The sequence below is a fragment of the Dermacentor andersoni genome, chromosome 1 (genome assembly GCF_023375885.2).
Source record: "Dermacentor andersoni chromosome 1, qqDerAnde1_hic_scaffold, whole genome shotgun sequence".
Lineage (NCBI taxonomy): Eukaryota > Metazoa > Arthropoda > Arachnida > Ixodida > Ixodidae > Dermacentor > Dermacentor andersoni.
The window spans coordinates 313,529,782-313,547,595 of record NC_092814.1 but is presented as its reverse complement, the minus strand read 5'-3'; the positions used below and the strand labels follow the sequence as shown (position 1 = coordinate 313,547,595).

The 17,814-nt window shown below is 45.9% G+C and overlaps 1 protein-coding gene across 5 annotated transcripts in view; it reads right to left on the bottom strand.

Moving 5' to 3' along the window:
- Positions 1 to 17,477, bottom strand: part of LOC126547888 (5-phosphohydroxy-L-lysine phospho-lyase) — a 35,102-nt gene extending 17,625 nt beyond the window's left edge. Inside the window, exons 1-7 of one of the 5 annotated variants that reach the window (XM_050195918.2) lie at positions 17,210 to 17,299; positions 14,211 to 14,643; positions 12,960 to 13,081; positions 11,366 to 11,525; positions 9,207 to 9,281; positions 7,748 to 7,841; positions 3,999 to 4,210 (exon numbers count right to left, since the gene is read on the bottom strand). In XM_050195918.2, the coding sequence (XP_050051875.1) occupies positions 3,999 to 4,210; positions 7,748 to 7,841; positions 9,207 to 9,281; positions 11,366 to 11,525; positions 12,960 to 13,014 (596 nt within the window). In that variant the 5' untranslated portion in view covers positions 13,015 to 13,081; positions 14,211 to 14,643; positions 17,210 to 17,299. The other 4 variants (XM_050195915.3, XM_072285310.1, XM_055063390.2 and 1 more) reach the window with 4 other exon arrangements.
- Between the last annotated feature and the right edge of the window lie 337 nt (positions 17,478 to 17,814).

The following is a 17,814-nucleotide window of genomic DNA, read 5'->3' as shown; positions in this document are numbered from 1 at the left end:
CTCGCATCTTTTCTTGTTCACATGGAATCTGATGTTCGGATTGCACAGACGTGAAAAAAAGAAAGGGCGAATTAACCAAATGTCGAATTATTCAGGGTATGAAGAAGACCATAAACACATGTTTAATATGTCAACACTCTTACTTACTGAATGAATCAGCAAATCTATTTTGCACAAAAGCAGTACGGAAGCTGCAATTGTCGTCATCTCACAACTGACCAACACTCGCAGTGCTGCCATGGCTTCATCCCAAGACATACTTTTTACTACAGCGCACATCCAGATTATTTTTTCATCAGTGAGCTGGTTGCCAACAGAACATCTGTCCATCACGAGGTAGCCAGTACTTTTCCGCCTCGACAGCTTCCGCTGTGTTTGTGACATTGCGCCAATTCAGAATGAAACTACTGTTTGCCCCAACCACTGCAGACAAAACTGTGGTCTCGATTAACATGATCACGGACAGCAACCACATATTTATAAGGGCACATCGCAAACGCAGTGTTATGCACAGTGGTAAACACAAGAATAAAAGCTGCAGAGCACAAATGCACACAAAGCGGTCCCACATTCACATCTGACTTCTGCCACTGACGATGCATACTGCGATGGTTCGTTTTAGTTGGAAGCCAATGCCGTTCTTGCTCTGTTGTGTTGCTCATTTGCAGTGTTCCATGCTCAACGATCTCCAAGAGTTGTCTGAATTAACAGGTGTGTGGCCCAAGATGTACAAATTAACAAGAGTTTGATTCCATTAAACAATGCATATGACTGCCGGGACCAAAGGACGAGTCCGATTTTCTGAATTAACAAGGTTTTACGGTATTGGGCAATTTTTTGGGTTCTCCATTGCTAATGTTGGCGCCAGGAAACCCTACACAATAGGATCTTACCAATGAAGGTTCTAGTGTACATTCCTATCACTATCAATGCTTCACCTGAAAGGTAAAGTGGCGACCTTTTCAGAGCACAGCTCTCATGCGCCCGTTCATGTGGCGAGCGAAGACGTCCCTCGCAACCGAGCGAACAAGCACAGGGAAGGATGAAAGCGAATGCGGAGTACAGCGGGAGATGAAAGATGGCGATAATGAAGAGAGTGCAGGGAGGCAAGCAGAGGAGGAGGGTACGGCAAAAGTGCGAGAAGAAGAGCATAGTGTCACACAAGACTGGCTTTGTGGCAACAATGGCTATGAGATGACTCCAAAGTAACGCGCGTCGTCTGTATGGAAACGGAGCTGCATGGGTGGAGGTCTGTCTGCAGTGGCTGCTGTGAATAATGCCCACGTGTCACCCACGCGTTGCCTCTCGTGTTCTCCAGAGTAAAGAGGCAGTCGCACGAAACTGCGCTCCGTTTGCAATGTGCCGCACGAGCCATATTGTCCGCACTAGCCAATGCATTGTGAAATGACAACATGTATAAAGCTGCATTCAAATTTTGCATTAGGGAGTATCGTAATCATCTGTGAATGTTTTCATTTTTTACGTTTGTCTGTGAAAAGTAAGTATTTTCCTTTTTTGCATGTTTTTTCTGTGTTACTTTGCCTTCCTCATGTGGAGACAGTCTATAAAGGCTGGTCCTCAGGCATTATGCTTTTAACACGAGCGTTTGCATTCTTTTAAATTGTCATTCACCTTCGACTGTTAGATGCGCGGAACTGTTTAAAAAAATTAGGGGGTTTTACGTGCCAAAACCACTTTCCGATTATGAGACTCACCGTAGTGGAGGGCTCCGGAAATTTCGCCTACCTGGGGATCTTTAACGTGAACCTAAATCTAAGTACACGGATGTTTTCGCATTTCGCCTCCATCGAAATGCGGCCGCCATGGCCGGCATTCGATCCCGTGACCTCGTGGTCAGCAGCCCAACACCATAGCCACTGAGCAACCAACCATGGGTGCAACTGTTTGGTCTACATAATTTGTGCGTGTGTACAAGCTTTGAAGAGTATTATTTTGGCTATACAGTAAAACCTCGTTATCGTTCATTCGGAAAACTGGACTAGTCCTATAGTCCCAGTCAGCATATGCATTAATGGAATCAAACTAATTCGGACATACTTCGCCACACATTGGTTAATACAGAGAACTCTAGCAGCGCGGAGCGCCAGAAATGTGCAACCCAAAAGAACAAAAACGGTGCTAGCGTCCAACCGAAAGAAGCAGCGGAGTCCACATCACCATAGCCATGAGCGGAAATCGTACAAGGAATGCTTCGCGACTATTTACAACCTTTGTAGTGTAATCTTGCGTTTAGTGCCGTGCATAACATCGCGTCAACCACATGCCTTCACAACTGCTTAGTTGCCATCCATAATCGCGTCGTCAGCAACCGCAGTTTCGCCCGCAGTGGTGTTTGCAAACCATAATTTAGTTTTAATTAGGCGAGCGCGTCAGTCGCGTGCTTTCAGAGTTGCGTGGTTGGGTCCATGATCTCGTCAAGAGTGACCATGGTTTGGTCCACAGTGCTTGCAGCAAGCAACCAGCAAGTTGAATCTCGATATAACAAAGTTGTACTTGCAGCACAAACCTTAGTGAAATCTCCAATTTCATTAATTCGAGGTTTGAAATTTCAGCATGAAAAACAACTTCACAATTTCCCAGAGCACTCCTCGTGGACAGCATCTTGGTAGTAAGCGATTATAAATAAACTGCAAGAAGGTTGGGCCATAAGAGCACAATCATGACCATCAGTGCATGCAATGGAGATCGCGCCATGAGCAATGCATAGACCGAGCTCATGGCGTCCGAGATTTGAGTCGCGCAGTGCTGCAAATCTTGCACGCCCTGACTGACCGTGCTTAGTGTCCACAGCCAGCGGTTGCAAATTAAAAAAAGTGTAAAACCATTTTGACTCGACCTTTGCACTTGCCGCAGAGAGAGAGTATGTGTGGAAGGAGGGGACGTGCGCATTCCTGCCCCCCCCCCCCCCCTCACCCCATTGTATACTTGGCCATGTTACAGTGCGTTCACTCCGTCCACATCACACTTGAGCAGAAGGCATTGCCTGGCCTCGCATTTCTCCGAGCACTGTGAGCTGCCGCACACCTCGCTGCTTCTGCAAGTTGTTTACCAATGCGACAAATGGCGCAGCGGTGTTTCCAACCTACCGAGTACCGGCACCCACAATTTGACGCCGGTTTTGCCGCTCAAACTTTTCATGCAGAAAGATCTTCACGACAACTTTTGCCTCAGTCGACATATTTAGTTTTATGCTAGATGAACTAGCCATACAGGCTCCAAGGTCATGATTGAGATGGCCGAAAACTTTAAATCAGAACAGTGTCGCAAAATTACTTCGTTACATTGCAAAAGAAAATAGTTTTCAATGCAACTAAGATCGGGAAATTAAAATAGTTTGTTACGTCACAAATTTCATTACATTGAGAGTCGTTATATCGAGGTTCGACTGCACCGTTTTGACACTGTGCAATGGTTGCAGGCGTAATGCGACAAACACACCGGAAGTTGTCAAGAATCAAGAGCACTGGCTACATTACGATGGAGGGCGAAAAACCACCAGCTCGCTGGCAAAAAAATAACTGCGATGTATGCACTGCAGTGAAATGCGTGTCTCAGATGAAAATGTGCGCCATGGCCGCACTGCGAAGGAAATCGCGAGGCCTTCACCACTACGAGCACTTATCAGTCACAAGATGATGAGAATTGCAGCTTCAGCACTGCTTTTGTGCAAAATATAAACGGGGTTTGCCGATTAATTCCCTAAATAAAAGAGTGTTGATGTAGTAGGCGCATGTTTATTTTTTCTTGATGCCCTCAAATTCAACATTCAGTTAATTTGGATACTGTTTGTGGTCCCGTGGAATCCAAAATAATCAGTTTTTACTGTAGCGATGTACCACATATTGTGCAGATATTAGCAACTCCAGCAACATATGTTATAAGTGGTCTATGCTGCATAATTCGTACAATTCACTACATGTAAACATATGGCCCTACTGCTTAGCAGGACCAATACAGTTGAAAAGCACAATACTCACTGGTAGACATTGCGCAGATAGTTCTTGGGCAAAGGAAACTGCCCACCACAGCTGACAAGAGACTCGTGGATGAAGGCGGCAATGCGGCGACCATCCGAGTGGGCCTGATCAATCAGGTTGAGAACTTCTTGGGCATACATGAGACCCAGGTCAGTGCCAGGTGGGTAGTCGCAGTCACGGTACTTGCCCCGGTAAGTGCAGGGCAGGGGAGCCTAGAGAAGACATGTCACAGATTAAAACTCAAAGGGCAGGGACTCCCAAGTTCAGTTCTGCAGGCAGTTGTACAGTGAAATCTCGACATAAATAACTTCAGGGACTACGGTAAATTGTTCGTCATTTTGAAAGGTCATTATAGTCAAAGCTTCAAATTAATCATGCCACCCATCAATTTATCAGTTGTCACCATATGATCTACTCACGAAAATGTCGCTATTGGCTCATGGTCTGCGCTGCTTTTTCCACTGATTCTGCCACCACACACCACTGAAGCACCGTACAGTAACACTGGAGCATGCAAGAGACACTGACACAGAGAAAAGCACCGACAAAGAGGCAGCTGCATGTCGCCCTCCAAAGCGCGATTTTTCTTACCATTTTTCAGATTTCTTGCTATGGACACCATAACTGTCTCACTCGAGACAGACAACTGAACTAATCTAAAGTGCAAGCGCATGTAAACGACACCATCTGGAAAGTCTGACCGTGCGGCACCCTCGTGAGCAAAGGGGTTACATTTCTTCACACGTGTAGGCCGTTTCAAAAAGAAATATTTTCACTCAGTGACACAGCTAGTTCTGTCGCTCTGCCACTGTTTTCTACCAAGTTGGTCACACCGTCGCAGCGATCAGCACAATTTTGGGCAGGCCAACAGCAAGCGCCACCGAAATAGGGCTTTTCTGCCGACGTGTTGTGATGGCGTCTCCGCAGTTGAGCACTAAGCAATCGTAAATGTGGAACACTACTAACGACCACAAAGCATATTATTTTTAAATAGGTAGTGACATTCAGACATACTACCGGTTTTCGTGTTGTTTTATTGCGACAATAGAGGGGCACGAATACAACGAGAACTGGGTTCAATTTGGATGTCAGTCTGATGGAAATCATGTCGTTGCCGACACATGTGAAAGCTGGCCGCAAGAAATTGTTCGGCGACGTTCATGGCAGCAACAAACATTTTCACTAGTCACTACATGTGAAAGAGTTATCTGGTACGGCCACAGAAAGAAACGCAAAAGAAAGAAGAGGCAGATGCAGAAAAAAGGAACAGACGCGCCTCTGTTGCTAAGTGACACTTGTCCGGGCAAAGCATGTGCTCGCAAAACATGATGCATCAGTCCCTCGAAACCCATGCGCCATGGCGTCCACTTTCTGTGCCTTGTCTGCTAGCCTGTACAGTTCTGGCTGCCGTGAATGATAGATACACAGATATCTAAAAATCCTCAGATTTCGGAATATTACTATATGTTACCACGTGAATAATACATGTTAACATGACATAGAAACTGAATAATGACTTATTCTGAAAAGTTCAGTATTATGAAAATTGTATCACTGAAATATCTTCACACCAACTATAAGGCACTCTGTAGGGGATTTCTGAAAAGTGCTTTAATGTGGCGTTTGTGGTAACGAGATTTCACTGTCCTTCAGAGCGCTATGAGCACATGCAAAGAAATATCCCCCCATGCACTTCCACCCTTTCAAACTGTCTTGACCACTGAAAAATTATCCATTTCACTGCTCCAATGTGCAGCACTTATTTGTTTCAATTTCTTCTGTCAGTTTATCCTTTGCCCGATTTGACAGATTTCTATCAAATCTTTTAAAGCATTTATCCTGTTTTAATGGTGCAGGATAAAAGTGAGAAATCACTTGAATATTGGTGTACAAGCATTTATTGATGAAGCAATAGAACTCGTCACTGCATGCATACCTAAGGGGAAAGGATGCTGGGTTGCCTTTACCTGTTTTGAAGGCCAGCAAATTCACATCAAAGTCAAAACTTTCTTGAATCTTATCAACAGCAGGCCTTTCAACAAACATTCTCCCAGTTAGATTTGGCGTGTAATGCACAGTAACTCAGTGTACACATGCCTGTTTTGATGTGGCCCTTTACGAGAAAAATTGGATAGTTACGGTTCTTCATGTTCTCAAGCAGGACACAAGAGAAAGACGAATGTCAAACTGGGTTCCGCGAACTGTATTTTAGGGTTCCGAGAGTGATCAGATCAATTTCAATGACATTCCATTTTTTTTCCCAATTAATTTCACAATTTCTTGATCTGGAGAATAAATTTTGCACAGCATTAATGGATTTAACAAAGTCACGCTACCAACATACAGCAAGTGGCATGCTTAAAGTTTCATTCCAAGCTGCTACAGCATGCAACTTGAATATGGCTCACGGCAAAGTCATGCATGTACCAATTTACCTTGCACCACAGTGGTTTGCACGCCACAGTTGAACCCATTTATAACGAACTCAGTTAGGCGAAAAGTGGTCGATATACCAGTAATTCATTGCACGTGAACTCTCCTGGCAAAACGAGCAAAAAGTAACGATATTGAAGCTCGCATGGGCAGTTACCATTAAACACCACTTTAGGCTGTGAATTGAATATTCAGTTTCTTTCCTGCATCTAGCTACAAGTTTCCATTAAACGCCATCTAAAGAATGAAATGTGCCGTCATACCTCTTTCAAAACAGCACCCAGCCGTTTCGGATCACCTGCCACTTCGAAATCACGAGAGCAGTCACTGGCACTTTTTCTCCAAGAGCTTGGCATATTTTGCTATAAGCAGGACACAAGTGCTTCTGCACACAGTAGTGAAGTGTATTATTGTTGGTGGGAAACGGAAACTACTGTGGCATGCTGGAATTTTGAAGGGTCTTGCCATAGAATCAGCATCAGCCACTCACGCGCCGAGAGCAGCGACGTTACGTTTTGTATGTCACTTCAGCCGAAAAAGTACAAAGTTTGAAAGGTAGAACGTCATCATGAACCATTATCAGCAACGATGTAGACGAAGCGTGGATGAACCACGATCTGCTGATAACAGCGCTGTAACTGCAGACTCTTTGCAAGTTTGTGTGGCAGCAGCATGTCCTGTCGCATTCACGCAGACTCTGGCCATGTGAATATCAACAGCAGTGGTACGATACCAACGCTTGAGCAGCCGCTGGTCCAAATCATCCAAATAGGCATAGTGCATGCAGTGCGACACGGAGAATTGCACAAAGTGAGAGTACCACCGCCATGGTCTTTGAGATAGCACCCTTGCATGCCCCAGTGCTATCTTGGAAGCCGTGGTTGCTGTACTGTCTTCGCGCCATGACGCATGCTGGAGACATTCCTTGAAAGCATGGCTCAAGGCAAGCAACTTTCCTCGCCATTTTTTAAATCAGTGCACGGCGCTTGCCCACTTTGGTGGTCTGATATCCGACACGGTTGGACTGAAGCAGGAGGCGCACAACCGTGCGCCCACTTCAGTCCCGCTTCCGCGCTGCGAAGCTCTGCAGGCATTCTTATTTTTCCATGACCAGGTTTGAAGTGTTTGTTGTAATAGTATGGCACTTCTGAAAATGTTCATTATACCTGAAAGCAGTTTAAATAGTAACGGTTGGAAAATTTTAACTGCAGGGAAATGTGGTCGTTATAACTGATAAATCGTTATATCTGGGACTGTTATACGTGGGTTTAACTGCGCTTGGTAACTGGCATACGCTACTTTTATAGATAACTCACCACATGTACAGATTTTTTCTTCTGCCAGCCAATGATGTGGTTGAATTTGTATGGACTGATGGCCGTGGTGGACTGCAGGTGGCCATGGTAAGCACTGTGCGACAATGGAACCAGAAATGTGTCAAGACTCTCACAGTGAACATGGCATCATCTCGGCTGTAGCGAGGTTCTTTCTGCCAAGTATGTCAAGTGGCTAAGCAATTGCATTAATGGTATTTGAAAAATTTGCACAGTTCTAAAATTTCCCACCCTTTTCCCACAGGAAACTCTGAGCAAAGGTCATACTTGTACCCATTGCAGAAAAAAATGCAATCCATTATTACCTCTTTCCAAACTGTAATTGATGGCAGTGATCAAATACTGCCCTATAAAAGTAACTAAGCAATTACCAAAAAGCAATAAGTTACTTTTAGGTCATTTCCATCCAACTTTCATTAACAGTCCATGGTATAATTTTCAACTGGTTCCTTTGCATGGTCTGCAGGCCCCGAAATCATGTAACCAATGCTCATGTGTAAGAGGGTGCATTTTTCATTTAAATTTGAGTTGCAAGTGGGCATTTATATGGCCTAATCCCTTTCATTGTCCTGCATTTTTTTTTAGCCACTCACAATTAAGCATCGAAACCAACTCAGCCAGTTCTTGATCTTATTACAGAATTAGCTTCTTTTGTAGCCTCTTCACATTGGTATGGCAGTTAGCAAGTCAATACCAGCCACATATCATGCAATCTGATGGCACTTAAAAGGCAATGCTAACTCCAAGGCTCCAAGACATGGAACCCTGAATTATGGAGGCACTGACTGGCACTTCTAAAAAACTATGCAACTATAGTACAGTAAAACCTCGTTAATTCGGACTCGTCCTCTGTTCCTAGTAAGCATATGCATTATTTAACTCAATCAGACTCGAGTGAATTCGGACACATTTTGCCGCACACCGGTTAATTCAGACAACTCTCGCAGCTTGGAGAGTCCTGCAAATGTGCGACGCAAAAGGGCAAAAACAGCGCCAACGTCCAACCGAAACGAAGCATGGTGGAATCCACATAGTCACAGTCGTGAATGGAAATCGTATGCAAATGACAGCAAAGCCGGAACGCTACATGTCTATTCGTGCCTCTAAAGTCTTTATTCTTGCATTCACCGCCACCCCTAAAACAGTGTTAGCTGTATGCCTTCAGAAGTGACGATTGTCACCAAGGCCAAACACTTTACATGCAAGAATTGCAAGTTTTAGTACTTGCATATTTTTACGTACTGAACACTTTTTCGACTTCTTCTAGAGCATTTAGATTAACAAGTCTAACCGCATTCTATTCAAAGGCGCTGTATTAACAGCAGGTCTCAATAATAGCGAAACCCGATAACAGCAATGGGGAATCATTTTTACAAACTTTTACAATAAGCCCCCCCCCCCCCACCCCCACCCCAAGAGCTATAAGACTGGATATCCATACCTGTCAAGGCAAATGATGTCTTTGTTCTTTGTGTAACACTTCGCCAGCCTCATAGCAAGGTCATTTGCCTCGGACCTGTGGAATAGAAGAGAAGCAAGGTGCAGAACGAACAGAAGCAACAAATGCAGAGGTAGTCAAAATACAGACTGGAAGATGTAATAGATATCTTCCAAACGCTAACATACATTATGAAATTCCATTCCCATGCAAACTGGGTTTAAGTTTTCTGAAAAAAGAGCTGTTTGCTTCTTATGGCCCTTGTTTTAATGTTAAGCCAACAGATACGAGTACTGTTCGTGTTAAGTTTGACAGTTACTGTAGATTTACAGTTGCCGACTGATTTTTCGGACTACGAAAATTCGGACATGCTCAATTATTCGGTCTGCTTCGCGGCACCGCCATTCTCCCCATAGACCATAATGTATAACAACTGCCGAAAGTTCAGCACCTTGCAACCTCTCGTCAGATTTTTCGGACACTCCTTGAGCCAACTCGATCGAGAGCACCATGCAGTGACTCTGACCGGTGCATGGTTAGACTCGCTGAACGCCATTTTTGTCTTGAACGGAGCCTCCTTGCTGCCCCACGAAGTGGCGCTACTGCAAATCCCCGCTCATCATCATCGTTTCTGCCTGGTTCGTAGCTACAGCAGTTCTGGTCTCAGCTTAGTAAGCCATGTCAAGACAATCCAGCAGCTGAGTTGTTTCTTTCTTTGTGCATGACACTGCGAGTAGGCCATGTTTTTCGCTTGTGCGACTGGTGTCGGCGTGACGGCGTGATGTTCGCTTTGTGTGCTGCGTCGAGGTTGCAGTGATCCAACGTGGCATACGGAAACATCGCATCAAGTGTCTAATGACGCCGACAGTGCCCACGCAGACTGCGCTGGAGAATGCCGGCAAGCGGGTTCCGGGAGGCCTAGGATTTGTCACCTTCCGATGTGCTCCCTACTGACGCCGAAAATGTTCTGCCGAGACCTGCGCAGTTGCATTGCGATTCCGGACACCGTCTCATTTGACAGTTTCACAGGTGCCAACACTTCTGTACTGACATGCGCAGAACTCGATGACAGCGAGATCATTCGTTAGGTTTCTGCTGCACCGCTGGATGATGACTCGGAGTCTGAAGATGATGCACCAAGTGCTACGCTGCCAATCATGCGGAGCGTGTACAAGCAGAGACTGCGCTTTCAGCCGCCTATAGTGACCGTACGACCCTCTCAGAGATTCAGGCTTATCTGATTGCGCATACACGGAACATGTGCAACGGTGCATTCACAATTTCTTCAAGCCTACTGCCGAGCCCGAATAAGTGCGTGGAAATAAAGGATTTCTTTTTTTCTTAATCTGCTTTTTCGGACACCTGTTTATTCAGACAATTCCGCAGTCCCTGTGAGGTCCGAATAAACGTTCGGCGACTGTATTTGCATTCCTTCCAAAGTTTTCTGGCAACTACCATATGGCTGCAGAGGTACAACACAGAAAGAATGCCCTAACGTTCACTGAAGGACAAAAAGCTTTCCCACTGTTCAGAAATTACCGTTTGTTTTGCATTACAAACTAATGTGTCGAGAGATCAAGCAGGGAGTGTGCGGCTTAAAAAGAGTACCAACATGTTTTAAAGGAGCACCAACATATTTTCAATGTTACAGAAACTCTACCACCTGCATCTTGCACATATAAAGGTGGCATTTAGCAAGCATGACGCTTGAAAAACCCTTATAGAATACTTTAAGGTGATAACGTTGGTTTCGAAATGCTAGACTTGGCATTATCAACATAATTGGGAGACGACATGGTGCAACATTTGCCAACATCATGTAGCAACAAGGCCACCTTTGATCACATTGTTCATCAGAAAGGCAAAAAGTGCGCTGCAATTGTTTATTCTGGCTACACTCGCATATGGCATCCACAGCAATTTCAGGAATAAATTGAGCCAGCATGCACTTTCTAGGTACTGAGGAGCTGGTTGCATATGAACAAGTTATATAGTGCATTATTTAGGGTGCTCCGATGCTTACTAGTATTGTTTCTTGGGTTTAGAGGGCGTTCACCTTCATTTAACACACACCAAAAAAATGTCAATGTCATGTCAGTACTCTTTAAATGACATCCACCCTTCCATTAACCTGAAAGAGTAGCACAGGACTGCATACTGACCCTGAATTAACGAAATAGCAGACTGAGAGCTTGTTTGGGAAGTAGTTTGTGAGCCGCTGAGCGTAGAGCACCAGGTGGTCATGCAGGTAGCGGCTGTTGGTGCTAAGCAATGCCATCTGCTCGGCGCCAGCCTTGACCACATGCGGGTGGCAGTGGCCCACTGCGACAGTGGAAGAGACAGAGAGAGGCTCACTTATATGTGCCCAGCTCCACATTTTGTATAATTTTTGCTTCAAGGGATAGTGCAAAGTCACAATGTCACAGAATCCTATGTTACAGTTGCCTATGGTGACAGTCATGTTACTTCAACATCTATGGTTATTGCTGTAGCCATTTTGCTTCACTTATGACGAATATCCAGAGCGTGAACAGCTTCCATTCCAGAGCTGCTCTAATGGGAGTGCACAAATTTCAGAGGTTCTAAATATGTCCACTGGGCACTTGTCAACAGCAAAACGCAACCAAAATTGCATGGCTTTAGCCACATCATTTCAACATGTACTGTTCAGGTACGTTGCTCAGTTCATTAGTGCATGTAAATTCCTCAAGACAAACACCATCGAACAATAATGTTCTCTCCCTTTGTGCATGCTCTCAAAACAGCTGGTTTATTCCAACAGCAGAGCGAGAAAACCGGTTTGCACATTAGGAGACTTAGATGGGCTAGTTGGTTGCTGGCTTGATGGAACAGGGTTATAGCAATGCATTAGAGGATGGGATACAGAACGGCGATCATTCTCCGAATTATTTCTGTGCCCCGTCTTCAAACACGGCGTTACAACCACAGCGTGCGCAGTTTACACCTTGCCAATCTCTCCTGTGCACCCACTAGCAATCTCCATTAGTCATGTGTCTGCTGCTCATTTTAATGTGAATCATCTATACGACTGCTCCCGGGCTTTTGCTATTTGTTAGACTGTAGCCCATCAGGGTAGCCGCCGTGTCCTACTGCATGACGTTTCCTTGTCATCTCTCCACTGTACTGATGTGCACTGTACTCCAAATGGGTTAGGAATTCTACACAGATACAAAGTGCGTTCAGAGACTATGCATTACTCTGCTTCTGGTGGTGGAAAAAGACCAAGCAATGGAAGAAGTTGAATTGTGTGTACATTGTCATGCCGCTGCTAAACGCGCCACTAAATATGAACAACAGTCAAAAGTAAGAAGAGAACAGGAGCATCCTCTTGCCACAATTCAAATCACCAAGGAGCGAGAATGTTGGTGGCGCTGTGTTGCATTTTCTCTTCACTTGTAACCAAGGAAGGTTGTACCAAACATGTTGTCCTTCAATACGTGTCCACTGAATCAGCAGTTGGCATTTCTAAATTTCAAGCTTCGCTTAAAACATGTGTCGGGCATTTTAACAGTCTCAAAGTGCCAAAAAACCACAAACATCGACACTAAAATCCAGATGGGCAATACAGAAGTGAAGTACACAGAAAGCAAAAATGTTACAAACTTTAATGAAATGCATTGTGCAACAGAATGCTTTGCTTTGCCATTCCCACATGGCTTAGGATCTACATAGTTTTCCTCTCTCGCTTACTACCATGAAACCAGCAAGAATAGGCAACGGAGCTGGTGCACTCACCGTGGGCAACGTTGTTGATGCAGTCGAGGTACGCATTGCCAGACTCATCGTACATGTACTGGCCCTGGCCACGCACTATCTTCAGAGGCCCGTTGCTCTTGAAGAAGACAGTGCACGACTTCCTGCAGCACACACAGGCAGCAGAGAGAGGAGAGGGAGTACTGTTAGTTGCATCACCATGGAACGAGGCGAGCAAATGCATTTGCAGCACTCAACGCAAATCTCTTGGGCTACGGGACTGGCAAAACAAGACAATGCCAAAAGGCTTGGTCTATGCTAATTCATTTCATAATGTCCACTCAGAAAAGGCAGTCTCAAAGTTGCATACCCAGAAGTGAAAGTCCCCCGAGCTCCCACTTAGAGCAATCACATTACTGCAAACAAGAACTACTTGTCCCATTGCTGTACTATGCCAAAGTATACCCCAGTTCTCTTCAGAACCACAAAATTGCTGCCTAATACCAATAGGAATTGGAAGCCCCAGCACAGAGAAATACACTCTTCCTAACTAAGCTCATGAATGACGACAGAAAGCTAGAAAAGCAGCGTATTGGCACTGCTTTTTTTTTTTTTTTTTTGAGAAGGTAACGCAAACAGCCAGTCATGCAACCTAACAGACAACGTTGAGAGTTGCTTTTTTTTGTTATTTCGGCAGTACGAGAGGGGAAGGGTGGTGCCATGAGCTGAAAACAAATTTAGCACAATTCCTGTGTAGTGTTCTTGGCTACGACAAGCAATCTGTGCACAACACAGCACACCGGCCAAGTAACTATCAGTCATACATTGCCACTCCAGCACAGACAAAAGTGACGAGGCAGGGCAGCAAAAAATAGGAGGGAAGAAAAAAATGTGTCGCAGACCTCGTCGGCAGGCAAAACAGTCTCGCCGACCTGGCTGCAACAGCAGGGAGGAATCCGGGCAGTTGGGAAGGGTAAAGAGGATGTGCAAATTGGAGAGGATGCAACTTTCACCCACAAGCACGCAAACACACAGCCCACACACTCAAGTGGCAAACACTTCTGGAACACTCAAGGAAAAATCCATTCACACAGTCTTTCTCAGCACTTTCTCTCTCAACCAGCACACCAGTCCTTGCCTTAAGGTGCAAGGGCAACCTCAGGTGGGTGCATCAAAACGAAGCAAAGGAGGATCAAAGAGATCATTACCTTCCCCTCTTTTCTGCCGTGTCAATACGCGTTTACCATCTGGAAGCACAGGCCACACCCGCTGCACAACATGCGGGGTGCCCACCTTTTTCTCACGGTGAATCTCTAGCCATCGCAAGAGATCTGAGCACAAGGAAGCTGGGGCTAGAGCTATCTCCAAGTTCATTGCGCACGAGAGTTCCCCCAGTGTAGTCCGAGCTGGTCTCCTCTGGCCACGGGCAATGGCTGGTTGACAGAGCACTGCGCCTGCCTTGGGCTGTTTCAGTCAGCCTAGAGTGCATGCACTCTGCATCAGTCCTTTGTCCACCTGTCCACCATGTGCTAGTGCTACAAAGAGTGCCTCTAGCTCTCTCTCCCATGTTTGGGACACTGCAAGCAGCTGAGCGGGATATCTGTCCGTGAAACACCTGCGGCGATGGTAAGGGCTGCTGTCGAATCGGTGCTGGAAGCTGCTGGCAGCAGCAGCAGCAGCAGTGGAGGTCTTTGTGGTGGTTAGGGCTTGGGCGCCTAAAAGGAAACTAAAAGAGGTGAGGCAGATTAGTATGTGTAGCCGGAATGGACCAGGGGCTCGTCTTTTTTTTTTTTTTGCTTTTGCACAGACACACACACACACACAGGAGCACACACGAAGACAGGTGAGAGCGCAAGGGCAGTGGTTAGCCCTGTCTAGACATCCAAGCCATCAAAGAAGTTTATGAAGTGGGAACAGGTGGAAATTATTGCATAAGGGGAGGCGGGTATCAAGGTTGTTTACCATTTGGCCTCGATTTGTCTGGCTGTAACATGTAGTTGCAATGTTTCCCACAGTCAAAAGTGCTTAAATAAGCACCTTCGACACACCTCCAAGGAGGGCAAGCAGCAACAAGAAATGACAGCTGGGCTTCCTGCTTACCACCGCTTTCGATTGTTCTCAATATGTGCAACTTGGACACAATAAATCTCGACATTTTAAGTTCTCAAGATGCAAATGCTACCTTCAGAAAGCAAGTTCCTGCTACCTTCTGATGCAAGCACGAGAGAAAAGTAGCGACTGTGTTGGATTAATAAAGAAAACAGTGGAACATTCTTCAAACCTGACAAGCAAACTTGAAACAACTCAAAGAAAACTACATCAGTATTTGTTTCAGACCCCTATGTTTACAACCTACTGATTCAGAGTCTAAACAGATGTGGCAGCTAATAAGCACGTAAGAACAGTTCCGTTCTGTTGAGACAGTGACAAAAAACATCTACCGTATCAAACACCTTGGCCTCAAGACCTCAGATGGCTCGGCACTGAAGTGCTAAGGATGCCTCTTTTCTTATGCATGTAGAATCCCAATGTCACTGTCAAATTACGAAAATAGAGTTACAAGCTCCAAGTTGAGTAATCAAAAAGGATGAAGTAGTGGGCTTGGGCTAGTCATGCTTATTTGAATTTGGCTTTGTGCAGGACGTGTTCAGGTAAAAGATACGCGATTAGATGCAAATTCAGCAAGAAACAAAATGACATGGTATTGCCCAATAACATCGTATTGCGCAATATGGACAAAGAGGTTTCAGTGCCAGCCATGGCAGTTTCCAAAAGGGGACATGTTCTCCCCTTGAAGGATTAATACATACAAGTTCCTTTACTTGTACCACGACTCTCCTTTCGATGATGTGGCAAGGATAACATCTATATAATCAGATGTCATGCAACTGGTGAGGTGTCCCATACCCAATCTTCGAGAAATATCATGAATGACTGAGAAATGAATGACAAACAACCTTTGACTCAGTTCTTTACTGTCTAGGTAAATTCCTACACAGAAAATAATGTAATTTCCACATGAAGTACTTCCTTCCTGATGGCCAGGAATTTAGACGGGAAGCACAGCACCTGCCACTTCCTTAGCACTCAAAGGTAACATGCTTCATAAGCCTCGCAACTGATCAGTTTCGACAGAGGTCAGCTCTAAACTTAGTTGACAACAAATGTGCTTGCCTATATTTAGGTTTCCGAAGGTTTCAGGAAAAGCTTGTAAAGCCTTACACTTTGAGTGCTGAATTAGCAAAAGGAAATGTTGCTTGAAGCAAGGACTGAGGGTCGATGCCGTAGATGTCTGTTAATTGGCTGCGTACGCTAGTTTCAACGTCACCTACAACGTGCTAACATTTTGCGATGTGTTCAGTGCCAAATGCAGGCGACAACTGCGATCACAGCCTAATCCATGAAGTATCTGACCGCACGAGCGATTCAATCATTCATGGCAGCGGTGCCAACCGCGCCAGGCCAGTTCGCATTCTATGAGCGACAAGCACGTTACGCTGCACAGTTCAAAACAAAATTTGGCGCGAAAACAATATCAGATTCGAAGCGATGGACGCTCAAGCGGGGTCCAACACAGCTACATCACAACATTTGTTTGTTCTGTAGGCGGAACCTCATTGCAACTAATTTTGCGCAATCTGATCACCGTGCGACGGCTCTGAAGCTGCCGGAGTTTTTACGGGGGTCACGCCACCCTGTTATCAGGCTATGCATAAATACGCCTGTCACGCCTACCAACTAAGACGCCGAGGCACACGCGAGCTGCAGCCGAATTCTTGCTTGCGCTGGCAGCCAAATAGCACATATACAGGCAGCGCAACGGAACAGTGCACAAGAATGCCAGGCACCGCAACAGCGCGCAAATACTGGCTCTATGCCACACTAGAGCAGAACGTGTGCCGAAAATAGCTAACCGCGAGATCGACGCAACATGCGCACGCGCTTCGAAAATGCGATCCGCTAATGAACGGAGAAAGTCCTAGCAGCCGTATATATATAGGCGCTTTCGCGCCGTGAACTAATTGGAGACGAACGCGACCCTACGTAGTCAAAAAACCCACAAGAGTGTGACCATCCGACACGAGTATACGAGTTACGGTACGCTACCGGTAGCAGGAAAGTCAAGGTCACTGAGACAGAGCCGCGCGGGTCAATGAACACAAATTTTGTGCCGGCATCCGCGCAGTCCTTGCGACAAGCTCAAAGCACCCAAAGTGCCTTGAAAGTCAATCGCTAGACAGCTGAAAAGGCACAACCAACGCGCGGCCAGCGCACATGCAATGCAGACTCACCCTATGTAGATGTCACGCAGCCGAATGGTTTCCTCTTTGCTAATTTTCTCGAGCGAGGACGGTGCAGTCTCCATTGCGGCCTGGTTGTAAGTGTGGGCGATGCGCGAGAGCGAGACTGATTAGACTAAAACTGACAGTAGGCAAGTAATGCTCAGGCTGCACTACCAGCTCAGCGACAGCACTGGCAAGATATCTCCCAGCAACAAGAGCCCGGTGTACCACGGCCACGACCTCGCCGGGCAAAACCGCACTGTCCGCTTATAATGGCACCCTGCCTATTTTGTGTCAGCCATTTCATTGGTCGACCCGGACAGTCGTTTGTTCAGCCAGCCAATCGTGTCATCCTAACGTCGTGACGTCGTTGCACCTCTGTTTAGAGAGAAAGGACAGCTCTATTGTAAGGGTTGTTATGAGCGAGAGACGCTGCCTGACGCTGTCTCTTCCTCGCCGGTACCCCTACTGACTCCGACTTCTCTTCGCCGGGAGCGGGTGAGGGGCGCGCAGACCGCGCGGACTCGGAGTGCTCAGATGCCGATGGGGCAATCGCTTCGCTATCAACGCTAGCCTGCGCGACTGAACGGGAGGGCGATTAGAACAAGAAAATA